The 17,831-nt window shown below is 41.8% G+C and overlaps 1 protein-coding gene across 11 annotated transcripts in view; it reads right to left on the minus strand.

Annotated features, from left to right (window-relative positions):
* Positions 1–17,831, minus strand: part of col7a1l (collagen type VII alpha 1-like) — a 69,695-nt gene that overhangs the window by 31,332 nt on the left and 20,532 nt on the right. For 10 of the 11 annotated variants that reach the window (XM_081722908.1, XM_081722904.1, XM_081722909.1 and 7 more), the window contains exons 21-48: positions 16,943–17,082; positions 16,268–16,391; positions 16,028–16,171; positions 14,428–14,615; positions 13,272–13,349; positions 13,174–13,191; positions 13,047–13,073; positions 12,849–12,917; positions 11,617–11,697; positions 11,506–11,532; positions 11,110–11,154; positions 10,311–10,379; positions 10,055–10,150; positions 9,200–9,226; positions 9,052–9,105; positions 8,640–8,711; positions 8,077–8,136; positions 7,838–7,873; positions 7,694–7,738; positions 7,087–7,122; positions 5,972–6,016; positions 4,389–4,424; positions 2,177–2,212; positions 2,060–2,092; positions 1,469–1,540; positions 1,317–1,376; positions 496–531; positions 297–377 (exon numbers count right to left, since the gene is read on the minus strand). In XM_081722908.1, coding sequence (XP_081579034.1) covers positions 297–377; positions 496–531; positions 1,317–1,376; positions 1,469–1,540; positions 2,060–2,092; positions 2,177–2,212; positions 4,389–4,424; positions 5,972–6,016; positions 7,087–7,122; positions 7,694–7,738; positions 7,838–7,873; positions 8,077–8,136; positions 8,640–8,711; positions 9,052–9,105; positions 9,200–9,226; positions 10,055–10,150; positions 10,311–10,379; positions 11,110–11,154; positions 11,506–11,532; positions 11,617–11,697; positions 12,849–12,917; positions 13,047–13,073; positions 13,174–13,191; positions 13,272–13,349; positions 14,428–14,615; positions 16,028–16,171; positions 16,268–16,391; positions 16,943–17,082 — 1,835 coding nt within the window. The remainder of the gene's footprint in view (positions 1–296; positions 378–495; positions 532–1,316; positions 1,377–1,468; positions 1,541–2,059; positions 2,093–2,176; positions 2,213–4,388; positions 4,425–5,971; positions 6,017–7,086; positions 7,123–7,693; positions 7,739–7,837; positions 7,874–8,076; positions 8,137–8,639; positions 8,712–9,051; positions 9,106–9,199; positions 9,227–10,054; positions 10,151–10,310; positions 10,380–11,109; positions 11,155–11,505; positions 11,533–11,616; positions 11,698–12,848; positions 12,918–13,046; positions 13,074–13,173; positions 13,192–13,271; positions 13,350–14,427; positions 14,616–16,027; positions 16,172–16,267; positions 16,392–16,942; positions 17,083–17,831) is intronic. The other variant, XM_081722910.1, reaches the window with a different exon arrangement.

Consider the following 17,831-nt stretch of genomic DNA (forward strand, 5'->3'; position numbering starts at 1 on the left):
TAAATGTACCCAATGATGATGAGTGTTTTATCAGCTACTCAGTCCAACTACTTATTTAAAGTCATTGAATGTCAGTGTACAATTCAGTACAAGAGAAACACTAGTAATTTATATTTAAAAAAACCTTCTAATTTCACTGTCATGGATTAATATAAATCATGTTTAAAAAATCCAAAAGTTATGTTTTGATTAAAAAGGGTAAATCCCTCCCCTTAAGATGATGGACTGAGCAGGAACTGCACACACCAGCACACACCTGCACACACCTGCACACACCTCTTCCGTGCTTTACTTACATCTTTACCTCTTAGTCCTGGCACTCCTGGGTTGCCGGTGAGAGCTGTGTCACCTTTCTCTCCCTTAAAGCCATCACTGCCCTAAAGACAAGCACAGAAAAGGGCAGTGTCTGTGAACCTGTGCTATAAGTCCACTGCTTGGAAATGATGAAGCATCACTCATATCAGACACAAAACACTATTTAGGGAGTGAGCTTACTTTAGAACCCGGTTTCCCTGACAATCCGACATTACCCTGTGTACAAACACACGAAAACATTGGAAACACAGGAAACATTAGCCAGTGTACAAAAACATGAAAACATAGGAAACATTAACCTGTGTACAAACACATGAAAACACAGGAAACATTAAGCTGTGTACAAACATATGAAAACACAGGAAACATTAAGCTGTGTACAAACACATGAAAACACAGGAAACATTAGCCTGTGTACAAACATATGAAAACACAGGAAACATTAGCCTGTGTACAAACACATGAAAACACAGGAAACATTAGCCTGTGTACAAACACATGAAAACACAGGAAACATTAGCCTGTGTACAAACATATGAAAACACAGGAAACATTAAGCTGTGTACAAACACATGAAAACACAGGAAACATTAGCCTGTGTACAAACATATGAAAACACAGGAAACATTAGCCTGTGTACAAACACATGAAAACACAGGAAACATTAGCCTGTGTACAAACACATGAAAACACAGGAAACATTAGCCTGTGTACAAACATATGAAAACAGGAAACATTAAGCTGTGTACAAACATATGAAAACACAGGAAACATTAGCCTGTGTACAAACACATGAAACCGCAGGAAAGAATGAATCACCAAGCCCCGTTTCCCAAAATCATTGTATTTTTTAGATCATCTTAAATGAAAGAGAGAGAGAGGGAGCATTTAGGGTAATGCTCACTCTAGCTTTTAGAGATGATCTTTGCTTTACAAAGCTTTTGGGAACCCAGCTCAGAACACTTCAGTCTGCTCATCTGGTTTTGATTCTCTTATCTTACCCTTTCACCGCTCTCACCCTTGGGGCCCGGCTGACCGGGGATGCCAAAGCCAGGGCTGCCCTTCAGAGACCACACAGACACTGAATCAGGTCCCATCATTCCTCAATTAATCATTCAGATACACATTTGCATATATGCAAATCCAGGTTTACCTTTTCACCTTTAACCCCCTGGTCTCCTTTAACTCCCTGAGACCCAGGAGGTCCAACCGCTCCAATATCTCCCTATAAGATGAAAGATTCAGCGGCCGTTACAAATGCAAACTAGGACTCGTTCATCACAGCTGGTAAGGCACCTAAGTAGATTAGAAAGATTCTCTAGTGACTGGTGTACTGTAGAGCCCTGATCCACTATTGCTTAGGCTCACTTTTAACATCACCATGTGTTCTGCTGGACTCCTGCAGTGAACCGAGAGGCTTCATCCAAGAATCGTGTTCATATGTAGGCCTTGGGGAGCGTGAGGTTTCACGTCAGTGCTCTCTCCACTAATTAAAAGCACGGGAGTTATCAGACGGACCTACACTGTGTGCTTTTATCGCTGTGAATGCAAGGGTCCCGTTGGAGGACTCGCTGTCAAACTTCATTCTTATGTTCAGACAAGACCCAACGCAGTGCGTGGGGGGGGGGGGGGGGAGCCAAACACGGATGACACGCGGTTCAGAAAGCTCATTCACATCCATTTTACATCCGTTACCGTATGGCACATTAAAAAAAGCAAAACAACAAGAAACAATTTGTCTTACCCTTGTGCCTTTCTTCCCAGGGGGCCCAAGTATCTGTGTTAAACAAGAAAATGATAAATTCCTGCTAATGTGAAAATGTGAGGTCTATGAGTGAGGAAGTCATTTTACAACGTCTACCCCTTTAGCAGGGTCTCCTGGGGCTCCACGCTGTCCCTGCAAAAACAGAGCAAGTCTTAAAGGAAGAATGGGCAGAAGAACACAACCAACTAACCCAGTTAAAAGGTCGTGAACCCGTATGACTTGTCTGGATTTCTGCATGAATGGCTCCTAGAAGATCGGATCACATTTTAAGTTGATATTGGTAAATAAAGAAAAAAAGAAAAGGAAAAATAAAGTTTTATTACCAAAGAGGTTGGTGATGCAGCATGACAGCAATATGAAACATAGGAGTCAATAAACAACCGAGCGGCTCACAACAGAGGAAAATTACATACATTAAATATAGCCTTGTCCCTTAAGGTCCTCCTTAGTCATGTGCTGGACTGATTAGCAATTGTTTGCTTGTAGCTTTTGCCAGTAAAGGAGGTAACACCAGTTACCAAATGCAAGACTTCACATGTCTGTCAATGGCCTTGTAAAACATTCCATCTTTAGCGTTGAAAAGATCATGTTAGGTGCCGTTCAAACAGAAGTCCAGGTCATTTCACAGCGTCCACAGATATGTCCCTGCTACTGTGTTTGTATCTGTGTACATATACACAGTGTTTGTACCTGCGTACATATACACTGTGTTTGTATCTGTGTACATATACACTGTGTTTGTATCTGTGTACATATACACTGTGTTTGTATCTGTGTACATATACACTGTGTTTGTATCTGTGTACATATACACTGTGTCTGTATCTGTGTACATATAACCTGTGTTTGTATCTGCGTACATATACACTGTGTTTGTATCTGTGTACATATACACTGTGTCTGTATCTGTGTACATATAACCTGTGTTTGTACCTGTGAACATATACCCTGTGTTTGTATTTGTGTACTTATAACCTGTGTTTATACCTGTGAACATATACCCTGTGTTTGTATTTGTGTACATATAACCTGTGTTGTACCTGTGAACATATACCCTGTGTTTGTATTTGTGTACATATAACCTGTGTTTGTACCTGTGAACATATACCCTGTGTTTGTATCTGTGTACATATACACTGTGTTTGTATCTGTGTACATATGCACTGTGTTTGTACCTGTGTACATATACCCTGTGTTTGTATCTGTGTACATATACCTTGTGTTTGTATCTGTGTACATATACCTTGTGTTTGTTCAGACTTGTGGCTGGTCATTGCATGTACCAAGACTTTGTTATCATTTTTGTGTTGCCTGTGTTATCCTATAGCCTCTATCGTGTCTGCTACTCACAGTTGTTTGTTTGTACCTCTGCTTGTGTAAGTCTTGTTATTTGGTGTATTCTGTTATCTCTGTTTCAGTGTATTTTTGTGTAACTCTTTGTGTTGGCTCTTTGACCCTGGACCTTATGACCCTGACTTTGGATTTGCGCTTAATAATAAATTTCGTTCTTCCCAGCCAATTTGTCTGCCTCCTAATCGCTCCACATTACAGCTATAAGATGTAACATTGTAATTAATATAATGTAATATTATGCAGAAATTTGACTGATTCTAACATTGTCAGACTGTGTAAATGTCACAAATATGACATTAGGAACAATGTGATATTAGAACTAGCAATGATTCCTTTCAGTGCCCCAATACCTGAGCATATCTTTACTATTTGCAATAATTTCTGTGTTTTGTGGTTGTAATATGACACATAAACATTTTCTACAGATATATTGTACTGTACATTCCTAATAGGATGTACATAAACACTCTCTTACTTACACACATTCACAAGCACACACACACACACATATTAATTAATTAATTAATTCATTCATTCATTCATTCATTCATTCAATCATTCAATCATTCAATAACGCACACAGGCACGTGTACACACGCGCACACACACACACACACACACACACACACGCGCGCACACAGGCACGCGTACACGCACGCACGCACACACGCACGCACACACACACACGTACACAGGCACACATACACACGTGCACACACACACACAAACACACAGGCACGTGTACACACACGCACACATGCACACACACACACACACACACACACACACACACATACACAGGCACGCGTACACACACGCACGTACACAGGCACGCGTACACACGCGCACACACGCGCGCACACACACGCACACAGGCACGCGTACACACGCGCACACACGCACGCGGATACACACACCCACACACACAGTCTCCTAAAATAAAGATGACATTCACCTCCTCACCCTTCGGCCCCGCAGCTCCTGGGAAGCCCTATGTTTAACAAAAACAAAACAGCGAGATGTCTTATTGAATTGGTATTCCATAACTGCAGATGACTTCAGGAGGTGTAGTGCAGCTTGCCTTTCCTGCCATTCCTGGCTCCCAGGACCTATTATGACAGACATTGTGGAGGTGTAGTGATTAATATAATCATTTGAGACCCATTAGCTAACCAATCCAGGCATGATTTTCACTTCATGAAGTACACTGACGCAACTGGAAGTGCAGCTCTGGCATAGACTCCCATCAGTAAAGTTACACTGGCAAAATAAATAACTCATCACACCAATCATGGGTCATACACACATCCTCAGAGTGTCACACTTGTTAATCAGGATAATTCTCCATGCACATGTCTTTCTTTTCAGTCATCAGAGTTGAGGAATACTCTGGAGACTTCGGTCCTGAACCACTGGGCTCAAATCCATGGCCGACCAGAGAGCTGTGCGGAGGAAGTGTTCTTTCACTAATCAGCTTTGATAATTTCCCCCGGGTGCGCTAGTTCCTACTGCTGTATAGCAAAAATAACAACGGGGAGGCCAGGACTCCTCTTTAGATGTTAGAAGGGGCGACCGAAGTAATGGAGAAGTCCATTACTGGGTGTCTCGAGCGTGTCTTCCAAGCATTCAGGTTTCTCTGAATACAGTCAACACCTGCGGCACATTACATTAAATCTACCCTGCTATAAACGCCTGCTGGTTTCGGCCTGCCCTTGTGAAGTCGTTCATGTTCCCATCATATACACACTGTTCTGTTTCTTTGTTATCATGGCTTCTACTTGTGTGTATGCACATGTGAATCTGTGTGCATGCGTGTGTGTGTGTGTGTGTGTGTGTGTGTGTGTGTGTGTGTGTGTGTGTGTGAGAGAGAGAGAGAGAGAGAGACTTGGTGAACTGCAGCCCAGTTTCAGGGGCTGTTTCTGGTGGGCCTCCAGCAGGTCCAGCTAACCCACCCTGTCGAACATCTGACTCTTTTCAGCCTTTCATGGGTTTTAGCCTTCACCAGGGTGTTAAAATCAACTAGCCTTTAACACTGTATATTTTTTCTTCAATTATAGAATTATAATACAACTTATGAGTGGCAATATGCTTGTAAGACACTGTGTTCTCATACAAAGACATTTTGTAATTTGGCTTTCTGGTGCCTTGGGCCTTAGATGGTTATATTCCCCAGTATAATTAGAAGACTGAAGCACAGATCTCAGGATGGGAACACCCTGAACCAATCTGTCCCTTCTGCATAAGTCTGCCTTATTTCGAGCCATTTGTTCTATAGATCTGCAGTCCATGTTTATGCTTGGCACCATCGACAACATGGTGCACAACCTCCAGCTGAGGTGTTTGGGTCCAGAACATTAGCTGTGCCTGTATCGTACTATTCCAAGAAATGTATGCATTTAGAGGTGTCCTGTGTGGTTATGCCCTCCAGCTCATGCAGTTGAAAGGTTGCGAGTTTGGAGGATATTTTCTCAGCGGTACGTTGACATGAAGGTGCACTGCAGGGAGAGATGAGAAAAATCGCAGAGCGTCTTCACTTACCGCCAGTCCCTGAGGTCCCATAGACCCCGCCTCCCCACGATCACCCTGGGATACAAACGCAAATTTAACCAGTTTAGCTGAAAAATTTGCATAACACGAAAAGCAAAACTAGTTCTTTAAAGAAAATTGAATTTATTCATTATTGTGAGGCCCTGTTGATCTGAATGACCTTTGGCCATCACGAGAGTGAATCCAAACACCATGCAAAGCTTTTCCATTAAAGACAGCCTAGACAAGAAGAGTACACAATTTGACCAAGACCTTATGCTACAGGCAAGAACTTAAATGTCCATGTCTGACCATTTCCACACACAGTGTAAAGCACTCTTCTTTGATGATGATGTACGCTAACACCCATCAGTTCAAAATGATTTTTTCATGTGCACAATTTGGTGTTCTCTAAGCAGTTAGGTAGAGCAGGGCTGTCAAACAGGCCACATTATATTGTCAATAACGATAAATAGTCAGTGTCACACCAAGAAATTCTCTTCCATGTATTAATTTATCGTTACTTATCTAATACCTATTCTGAATGCTGAAAATGAGCGTGTGTCACATACAAAACAGATGAACATACCTCAGTTCATTCTCAAAAAAAAGGAAGACTGGCTTACATCATCTCATTCTTAGCTTGCTAACAAAGTCGTGTTGTCATTCTGTCATCGGTGCTTTGCTGCTATATCCATAAGGTCTGCTGCGTCTATAGGTTGTTTTTGTCAATCAAACAAATTAATGGGGTTTCCAAAATAGTCTCTGTTGCACAAAACAATGTTTAATTTCTGATATGTTTTGCCCTATTTTTCTTAAATTCTTTGGAAATATGAGTTCATTAAAGCGAAAAACAGAAAAGAAAAATGAAATTTGCTCCATCAACGTCCTTCTCCGTTGACTGAGCAGAGGTGTCCTTTAAAGGACCCCCTGAATTCAGTTCACATCTCTAATACACATCAATCCATAATGATTTCAGCCTAAATACACAGGACAGGTGACTAGCGGAAAAACAGTGGGTGCTAATGATGATCAGAGTCTACTAACACCTTTTCATGTCTTTAGAAGAAGATAACGGTAACTGAGGGGGAGAACTGTTTGGGTCCCTGAGGTGGGTACACTCTTACCTTGTCTCCGTGTTCTCCCTTCAAACCTTTTTTTCCCTAAGCACAGACAAAGGTCTTGGGTGAGAATGCGCATATGTAAACTCATCAAACACTGCAACCAATACTCAGTGACACCCCAGCTGGTGTTACCTTCATTAGAAATGGTGTGTGTGCTCCTACACACACAAGCCTCTTTATTTGGTGCCTTATGTTTTATATATGTTAGGAATGCTTTATTACAGGTGGCCAAATACAAACTGCATCCGGTCTGCTTCCATGCAGAGCTTGCCAGCCATTGTATACGACATTAATCAGCTATCGACCAGCTGTTATTTTAGTGATGTGCCATTGCAAACAGAGCAGAGGTGCTGACATGGGTGTGGGTGTTGTGCTGATGTGAGTGTATCCGGCCCAGCGGTGATGGTGGAGTTTTTACACACTTCAGTGTCACTGCTACTCTGGTGTCCAAAAATATCCAGCCAAATGCTACCTGTTTCTAGGGGAAGGTTAACACGCACTGTATGTGGCAGTGGGCGGGCCACAGTCTCTAACCATGATTCTAATGAATAAATAGTCCCAATAAAGTGGATGGTGAGTGTGTATACTACCACAGGCTCCGCCACCGTACCCTGGGCCCGATGGTGCCTGCCGCTCCTTGGACTCCGTACGCCCCCTGTGAATGCAGGAGAAACATGTGACTTCAGTTACGTGCTACTCTTCACCGATGAGTCAGCACCAAGAGATGGCATCGATTTGACAGACCGCTGAGTACCTTTGGACCCACAGGCCCTGCTGGTCCTACATCTCCCTGAAACAGGAAAAGGTCATTACTAGCAAGAATTCAACAATTCTTTACTAGCCTATTTAAAGAATTTTTTAATAGCACAAAAGCTATCAGATTAAAATGCTACTTCTTAAAAAAAAAGAGGAAAGTACAAAGATATAAAATACAAAGGCTGAAGAGAAATTTGTGAAATAAATATGCTTGCACCTGTAATAAATAGTAAGTACCTTATCTCCAGGAGGTCCACGTGGCCCTTGAACACCCGGAATTCCCACACACTCTTCTCCCTGTGTAGTAGCAAAGAATAATCCCAGTATGGGAATTTAGTTTCACTGTAGCCAGGAAACTGACTCAGAATATCACACTGACTTTCTGCCTTGAACCATAAATGACATCATTCTGCCCTTATTGAGGAAGAAAAGGAGCTGCTTTAATGTGGTTCAAAGGCAAGTGCTGCTTGTCTGCATGCGAGAAGTCCAGGTTTGTTTCAGTAGAGTTATTTCATTAAAATTATACAATTTCATTAGAGTTATTCTATGTCATTAGAATTATTCTATTTCATTAAAGTATTCTATTTCATTAGAGTTAGTCTATGTTATTAGTTATTTTGTCATTAGAATTATTCTATTTCTTTAAAGTATTCTATTTCATTAGAGTTAGTCTGCTATTAGTTATTTTATGTCATTAGAATTATTCTATTTCATTAAATTATTATATTTCATTAGAGTTAGTCTATGTTATTAGTTATTTTATGTCATTAGAATTATTCTTTTTCAAATGCGGCACCCACTTTTTCTCCTTTCTGACCAGGAAGTCCAGGGATTCCGTCCACTCCTATTGGTCCTGGGAGGCCTGCCTGACCCTTATCATGCAAAGCAGAGTGATACATTATGAGGGGGGAAAAAAGCATAGCTTCAAGGACAGCACTGTCAGCTTGCCTTTCTCTGAGTCTGTGTGGATGACTGATGGATACGTCATACAGCGAGAAGGACAGCGTGACCCCTACCAAACTACAAATCCTCCATCTTTCAGTCCTGACCATCAATTACTCAGTGAGGATGTTTCACTGCCATAACCCTCAGCACAAAGCTTCAGAGTTGCTACAACCAAAGTTAATGAGTTAAAGACTGCAGGGGTCAACGTTGCATGGGCTATGACTATGACCGAGCTCTTAACATCTAAGCGTGGGTGTCAGGACTAACATTTGTTCCGTTTGCTCCTTTGTCTCCCTTGGGTCCTGGTTTCCCACGTGGACCCTAGAAAAGTCACAGAATTAACAACCAATTGAAGAGAGATAAATCACTTCAACAAAATGGTGACATCATAAAATGTTGGATAAAACACACTCACTCTAGGACCAGGTTGTCCAATTTCACCCTGTAAAAAAGAATAACGTGCACACATTTCTTAAGCACTTTAATCTTCAAATAGCCAATTTAATTAGTCCACAAAAACAGAAAGTACAGAGGCAGCTGAAAGTTTAAGAACACTTGGAAACTGTTCTTTCATAATAGACTTGTTTCCTGCAGATATACTGTGTCTTGCATGAATTTGATGTGTGCTTCAGGTTATGTTGCTAAAGAATTAGCCACTTAGCTTGCCACAGCAGTTGCAGACACTTGCCATGGCCTCAAAATTTGTCTTAAAGATTTACCTTCACTGTTTAATGTATTAACACATTTCTTCTCTTAACTGTACCTATGATACTTATACTTATATAGTTACAATTGACCCTCGTCTGTTGAAATTTATTTGAAATGAGAATTTTTATACTTAGGTCAGTAATACCACACTGTATTGTCCTACTTTCAGACTTTATACTCAATTAAAGACAAAGCAACACCTAACAGAATCGTTAGCGATCATGAGACAGAATACTTGACAGCACACCAGAGAGAACAAGGTGCCAAGATGGGAGTGCACATCCTGTCAACACTGATAAATATGTATGTTGCTCTAGAAAGGAGTGTCTGCCAAATGCTCTAAATGTAAAATGGATATTGTGATCTGTTGTGTTCACGCAGGTGCCGGATAATGCTAAATATGACTAAATGTATTTTGATTGTGGGCTTTTGAGTTACTGCCATGACCTTCTTTTAAGTAGCTTTGGGAAGCCAAAGGCATAGTTGGAGATGAAGTATAATACATTTCTCATACATGTCTTTCATGCTTTAAGTCATCTTTACTAGTTATGATGTTCATTACCTTCACAGAAACACCTGGAAGGCCAGATGATCCAGGCTGGCCAGGAAGACCGGGAGGCCCTGACGCACCTGGTACACCTGGAACCCCCTGTGGACCCTGGCAAACCGAAATAAGATATTACGCTACAAAACTGCTAAATGTAGGCTGGATGAGGCTATTCAGATGATCACAGAGAAATGCATATGCAATAAAAATGTATAACTGAATGCTTAAGTTGTAGAAACTGGTTGACATAGTCTACAACAGGCAGACCTACAGAATATCCTGGTTCTCCTTTACGTCCTGGAGCCACTTCCATACCTCCGATTACATATCCAGGCTCTCCCTAAAAAGCACAAAATGCTTTCAGCTACTATAAGTTCTCATGGAGCAGAACTAACTGTTATGCTGTTAAGAAATGTTTTGTTTTCTTAATTCAGTGTTCAAACTTTCTTCATTCTTCAGGTAAATGTATTCTCAATACTTCTCAATTTGAATGGCCAGCTACAAGAATTCACCAGTGGTGTACAACCAGGTTTTTTTATTGCAAACTAAAGCTATTTTTAGTGGTGAAGAACAGTCAGATTTTATTCAGGGCCAAGGTATAGTCAGGTTTATCCAGTGGCAAGGTACAGCCAGGTTTATCCAGTGGCAAGGTACAGTCAGGTTTTATTCATTGGTGAGGTACAGTCAGTTCTTCTTCAATGGTGAGGTACAGTTGGGTTTTATTCAGTGGCGAGGTACAGTCAGTTCTTCAATGATGAGGTACAGTCAGTTCTTCAGTGGCGAGGTACAGTCAGATTTTATTCAGTGGTGAGGTACAGTTAGTTCTTCTTTACTGGTGAGGTACAGCTGGGTTTTATTCAGTGGTGAGGTACAATCATTTGTTTAGTAGTGAGGTACAGTCAGTTCTTCAGTGGTGAGGTACAGTCAGTTCTCCAGTGGTGAGGTCCAGTCAGTTCTTCAGTGGTGAGGTACAGTCAGTTCTTCAGTGGTGAGGTACAGTCAGTTCTCCAGTGGTGAGGTACAGTCAGTTCTTCAGTCATGAGGTCAGTCAGGTTTAGGTTGTGACTCACTCTTTCCCCTCGCTGCCCTTTTTGTCCAGGAATGCCAGGAGACCCCTAAATAACAATCATAATAACAATGTATGTTTAAATAACAATCATAAAAACAAAACAATGTATATGCATCAATTGGATAGCATATTTGTTTAAATTAGTTTGAACAAACATGAAATATTCTGCTTTTGACTAAGCTAATTTATTCATTTCCTATGTATAATAGGCACCTGCATTTCCCAATAAACTGAATTCTGGCTACTGGATTCTGGCCACTGGTAACTGGCTATTCAGGTGTCAACAAATTAAACTATGAACACTTCTAGGTATTATGTTTTGTTTTGTACTTAAAATACCACAATGAATAACATTTATTTGAAAGGATAAATGAAAGTGTTGATTTGAGACACTCACCATATCCCCCGGAACACCAGGAGGGCCCTGTGTTACACAATTATACCATGTCAGAACATTATTACAGAAGATTACAGTAGGAGTAAAACAAGATTTTGGCTATTTCTTTACCCTTGTTCCAGCAGACCCAGGGGGGCCGGTGCGACCTGGCCGGCCTGGTAATCCTGGAATGCCATCTATCCCGGGAAGACCCTGAAGAAATGGCATTGGGAATTTTATTACAGGCGCAAACAAAAACAGGACTGGTCCAAACAGACACAGCGCATTTATTTATGTATTCCTTTATGTCGAAGTTTAGCATGTGCCCAACCTACAGTACACAACGGCCTTCAGAATAAAAACGTTTTATTGTTGATATGTGGAAAATATAAAACAAGGTTCAAATACATTACACATGATCCAGGATAATGTATCATACATTCTACACCACACACACACACACACACACACACACACACAAACCCTCAGACAACAGTGAACAACTTTTCATGTGGGAATTAATGCCACTAAGAGTGTAGCTACTGAAGAAAACAGCTGTGTGAGAACTTCAAATACACAGGCAAAACAGACAATACTCTCCACCCAAGTAACACACACAGGCAAAATAGAATTCTACATTTGTGCTGAGAAACCAACAAAGTGCTATGAATCACAACTGCATACTTTAAAATAAAATGGGGTAAAAAATAAACATTTTTGATAGACTACCTTTAAGCATAGATAGGGAAACTGTGTCATGAGTCATGAGTTATATTTGTATGCAAAAGTACAACTGGACATGGACTATCATGACGCTCGCACTTTAAACATAAACATGTAAATATGTCACAGAACATGCTTCAATCCTGTGTTCCGCAATATTTTATATTTTATATATGACAAATCATATTAACATTTCCCGCATTTTGAACCTTGTAATAAAATGTTTATTTATATCTAGAGATTTACATCTGTATAAAGTGTACATTTATTGTACAAAGTGTACATTTATTTAAAATTACTGTATAAAGTGTAAATATACAAATACAAGATCCAGCAGCTCGTAACTGGAGCTGCCAATTCATGTTCATATTGCAGCAGTCAGTCATTTTTAATACGACTGTATTCATGTCCCTCCTTCTTGAACAGAGGCAGTGCAGAAGTGGACGAAGCATGCGGCACAAACAGAGCCACCGATAAAGAACAACTCTGACTTCAATAACAACCGTTATTTGCTTAAACAACATATAACCTGCAGAACAAATCCACTAATTAATAGGATAGATCAACTTTGCAAGGAAAACAATAGAAAAACAATCCTTCCGAATAAAAGGTGGGATGAGTCTGAGAAAGAGCGTACTCACCCTTTCTCCTTTCTCGCCTTTGCTTTTTATGGCAAATATGTCGTAATGGGCAGAGTCAAGCTTTGGGCGCTGAGAACGAGATTTAAAAAGAAGTTCACAGCGAATTAAAGCAATTTAACTAATGAAGGAACAGAAAAGTGCATTCATGACTGAACGGTTGTGAATGATTGCACAACAGCTTCCCAGTGTCCTGCATACCAGTCCACCGTGCTGGAACCCATCCCCCTGTGAGCCACAGAGCAGAAGGTACTTCACTACATATCATTTCACTATTACAAGAACACAAAATAAAAGTATGAAATAGTAAGAAAAATCAGCCACAAACCTTTTCACCTTTTTGACCCTGTAACATAAAATAGACAAAAAAGTCAGTTTCAGATCATTGAATTGGGACATTATATTGGTGGATGGCGAGAGACATACTTTGCACTGGATTGGACAGGGGCCCTCAGGTTTGGAAACAGCTTCCGGGTCACTTGTGGGTGTGTCCAGCTGGGCAGACTTTAAGCAAAAAATAGACACACAAACACACACACACACACACACACACACACACACACACACACACACACACGTGCACATTGAGAAAGATGAAGGGAGTATATGAGATGGTGGGAAAAAAGACACCATCAGCGAAGGATGTCCACAGGAGGACATAAGACAACAGTGGGAAGTCTTGAGCACCAGTGCTTCTTGCTCATTGAAGTCCGAACACTCCCAGTACTGTGAACATGTGGAAACTACTGAGCTATGGAAGTAAGAATGCAGGGAGTGTGAGTGTATGACTGTATCCTGCATGGCCAGTGATGGCGTGCTGTCCTGGGTGTTAAACTCCCCTTCCCTGCTCCTGATGTAGTCCCCCATGGGGCTGTGGTTCCCCATCCAGAGTATGCTGTGCGTGACTGGCTGCCTCTTCTCATCGACGTGTGTGTGCGTTAATTGGATGTAAAAGCCTAGGGTTTCTTGTAAAGTGTCCTTGGGTATAAAGGAGCAGTATAATTGTATCTAATAAGAAGAAGAAGAAGAAGAAGAACACTGGTAAATATCTGACAACTAGAACTGATAGAATAATTGTGCTGCAGTAGCAGTGCTGGCCTGAACACACCGGATCATGTTAGGAGCTACTCACGCAGGAGTTCATAAAATACAAAGAGGTTTCCCAAACTTTCTGCAGAACTCCAAAACTCTGACCGATCCCCTACTGTTCACGGTCAGCCTCTGTCACAAGATATCAAGGCTAGTGCAAACGTGCTGGATGTTCTGAGTTAAATCTGTCGGACGGCTCCCACTGTGAATGTCAAGTCTTCTAAGGTCCAGCCAGAACCCTCAATCACAATAACACAAGGGGGCCCGCACACACACTGAGAATATGAATATAAAAATGTAAAGTAGGAAAGTGAATATAAAGTTGCTCTATCTATTATCTGAGCACTGTAGAGTTACTTAACACAAGTCATGATCGAATTCTGGGAAAAATCATACTTATGCACAAGTTATTCCAATAATACAGTAAATAATATATGCAAATAATAATCAAATGACATATGTAAAAATGTAGCAAATATAAAATTACAGGCACCTCTTTCTGCTTGTTGAACTCAGAGAGTAATGCCTCACTGCAGATGCTGTTGATAAACTCTCTCTCGATGGTGGGTAAGTCGCTAAAGTCAGCAGCGTAGAAGATGTTCTTGTACGTTGTGGGAGAGGCAATTTTCTTCAGCTCTTCGATGTCAGCATGTGCAACACCAATGACCAACACAGTGACACCTAAAGCACAAATACAGAAGCCACTTTTGATATCTGAGACTTTCCCTTAAAGCTCTTCAATTTCGGTTAGTATTAGTGCTTCGTGCAGTTCCTTTTGTATTGCCTGTACAGTCATGGGATCAGACAAGACCCAAACAGCTTTACAACATTTAAAAGGGCTCTAATTCCTATGTGGGTCACAGAGGTAAATCACATATATGGTTTACGGATGTAAAAAGTGTCTTATAAAAGCAGACATCCTATGCTGTAAGCGCAAAGTCATTGTTTAACTTTGAATGCACTGTGTTTGGAGTGGCGAGGCAAATTGTTTCTGTTGGGCTATTGTGTCACTGTCCAGTTAATTATGGACTGCACTGTATTACAGAATACAGACCAATCTATTTCAGTAACTAGATGGATAACTTATATAACTATATTGATCAATCATTTTAAGCGCTCTGTCATAAATCTGATGTGATGATTGGTTCCTCCTCACTTCCATGGTTTCCATCTTGTGTATTTTAGTTCCATTCCGTAGTTTTGTTTTCTCTGCACCCTTGTCTGTTTTTCCACGCCTGGCATTACTTTCACCTGTGTCTGCTTTAGAGTTGATTAGTTCATGTATTTAGACCTGGTTTTTGTTCCCTTTGTCTTGGCTGTTCATTGAATGAATGTATGTATGGATGTGTTGGAAAGCCCGTCTGGTTTTTGAAGCTTTCGTTTATGTTAGCCTGTGTGTTATCCTAACCGTTTGTTTTCCTTACCTCTGTGTGTTATTTCCTAGCCTCTGTTTGCCTTGGTGTGCTTTGATTTGTTTATCATGTATCCCTGTAATCTGCGTATTGGTAAACTGACCCTGGACTACTCTGACGACTATGACTCTGGATGTGCCTCTAATAAATGTGCCTCTAAGCTGTGTTAGGGCTTCTGACCCAGAATGTGTGCTATCCTGGAGGTGGTTCTGTTAGAGGTTCTGACCCAGAATGTGTACTATCCTGGAGGTGGTTCTGTTAGAGGTTCTGACCCAGAATGTGTACTATCCTGGAGGTGGTTCTGTTAGAGGTTCTGACCCAGAATGTGTGCTATCCTGGAGGTGGTTCTGTAAGAGGTTCTGACCCAGAATGTGTACTATCCTGGAGGTGGTTCTGTTAGAGGTTCTGACCCAGAATGTGTACTATCCTGGAGGTGGTTCTGTTAGAGGTTCTGACCCAGAATGTGTACTATCCTGGAGGTGGTTCTGTAAGAGGTTCTGACCCAGAATGTGTGCTATCCTGGAGGTGGTTCTGTTAGAGGTTCTGACCCAGAATGTGTACTATCCTGGAGGTGGTTCTGTTAGAGGTTCTGACCCAGAATGTGTGCTATCCTGGAGGTGGTTCTGTAAGAGGTTATGACCCAGAATGTGTGCTGGAGGTGGTTCTGTAAGAGGTTCTGACCCAGAATATGTGCTATCCTGGAGGGCGGTTCCACATCATCCTGGGCTCTTCCGTCTGTCACCAGCACCAACACATGGGGAACATTCTGCCTCATACCCCGAGATTCCTGAAACAGCTCCCTCAGAACGTAGCTGATCCCTCGACCTACACATACAAACAACATAGTGTTTTTGATTTACAACATCTCCATATAAATAGACTTATGTATGGATTTGTGTGTGCGTGCGTGCATGTGTGCACCTGTTTTGGTGTTTCCTCCTCCATAGCGGACCGCTCTTAGGGCTCTCAGCACAGAGCCGCGGTCCTTGTGAGTGTTCAGGCTGAATTCTATTCTGGGCTGATCACTATAGTGCACCACAGCTACCTGAGCAAAAGAGACCATAAGCCAAACAAGTAAGCAGAGAGTTCCGAGCAGACAGACAGTGCTATCACGACACACACTGCAAAACTCACGCTGCAGCTTCCTCTAGATTCCCAGCAACGACTTCACCGTACAGGCTTATGGAAACCTAGGTATGAATTAAATTGTTTTTGTTTTCTAGTAAATTACCACCAAGGTTTGAAACTACACTCAGACATAGGAACAGGGTGGAGACACTGCAGCAATTCCATCCACGTGCTCCAAACCAGGTTGGTTTCTACTACTGTGCTTGGTGCCACAGAAAAACTGCACCAGATCCAGACATCAATGTTGTATTCCTGATGGCCTGACCAGAGCATGGTTCTGGACATGGGTAGAGTCAGTCAGTCACTGGGAAGCGTGACTGAAGATTCCTTTGAACTAGGTTTATCTATGCTGGGGAAACTGGCTCCCAAGGTTTTGATCAGAATGTACTAAACACAGTATTACATTAACGTACACAAACAAAATGTTCAAGCCTGTTATATTCCAGGAATATAATCACATCCACGTACCTGTGTGGCTTGCGGTCCAATCAGTGGAAAATATGTCACAATCCGAAACAGGAAGTCCTTCAGCTTCCCAAAGTTGTCTGTGCCAATGCTCCAGGACTCATCCACCAGAAACACAATATCTGCTTTCAGCCTGCCACACACTAAGACAGGCATTCATGACAGGTGTACAGGACGGGTGTACAGGACAGGTGTTCAGGCAACCATGTGCTAGCATTTACTTCACCCCTCCCACACCACCATGGGCGTAGCAACTCACTGGACACTGAGTTCAGTGCTGTGAACTTGATGGCCTGATTGGATTCACAGGGTGATGATCATGGGTTATTTACAGGGTGATGGTTATCACTGCACTGTATTCAAACATGGACTCTTACATTGTTTGTCATGCTGCTCTTACCAGTACACATATTTTGACATGCTGATTATATTTTCCCCGCCGGCTTGCTCTGTGCTGACAACCACCCTTCGCCTGTCTTGCTCTCTACATAGACACACACTTTTCGCCTGTCTTGCTCTCTACATAATCACACACCTTTCGCCTGTCTTGCTCTCTACATAGACACACACTTTTCGCCTGTCTTGCTCTCTACATAATCACACACCTTTCGCCTGTCTTGCTCTGCGCACACACACCTTTCGCCTGTCTTGCTCTCTACATAATCACACACCTTTCGCCTGTCTTGCTCTGCGCACACACACTTTTCGCCTGTCTTGCTCTCTACATAATCACACACCTTTCGCCTGTCTTGCTCTGTGCACACACACCTTTCGCCTGTCTTGCTCTCTACATAATCACACACCTTTCGCCTGTCTTGCTCTGTGCACACACACTTTTCGCCTGTCTTGCTCTCTACATAATCACACACCTTTCGCCTGTCTTGCTCTGTGC

The sequence above is a fragment of the Electrophorus electricus genome, chromosome 11, assembly GCF_041902795.1.
Source record: "Electrophorus electricus isolate QZ-2024a chromosome 11, ASM4190279v1, whole genome shotgun sequence".
In the NCBI taxonomy this organism is placed as follows: domain Eukaryota; kingdom Metazoa; phylum Chordata; class Actinopteri; order Gymnotiformes; family Gymnotidae; genus Electrophorus; species Electrophorus electricus.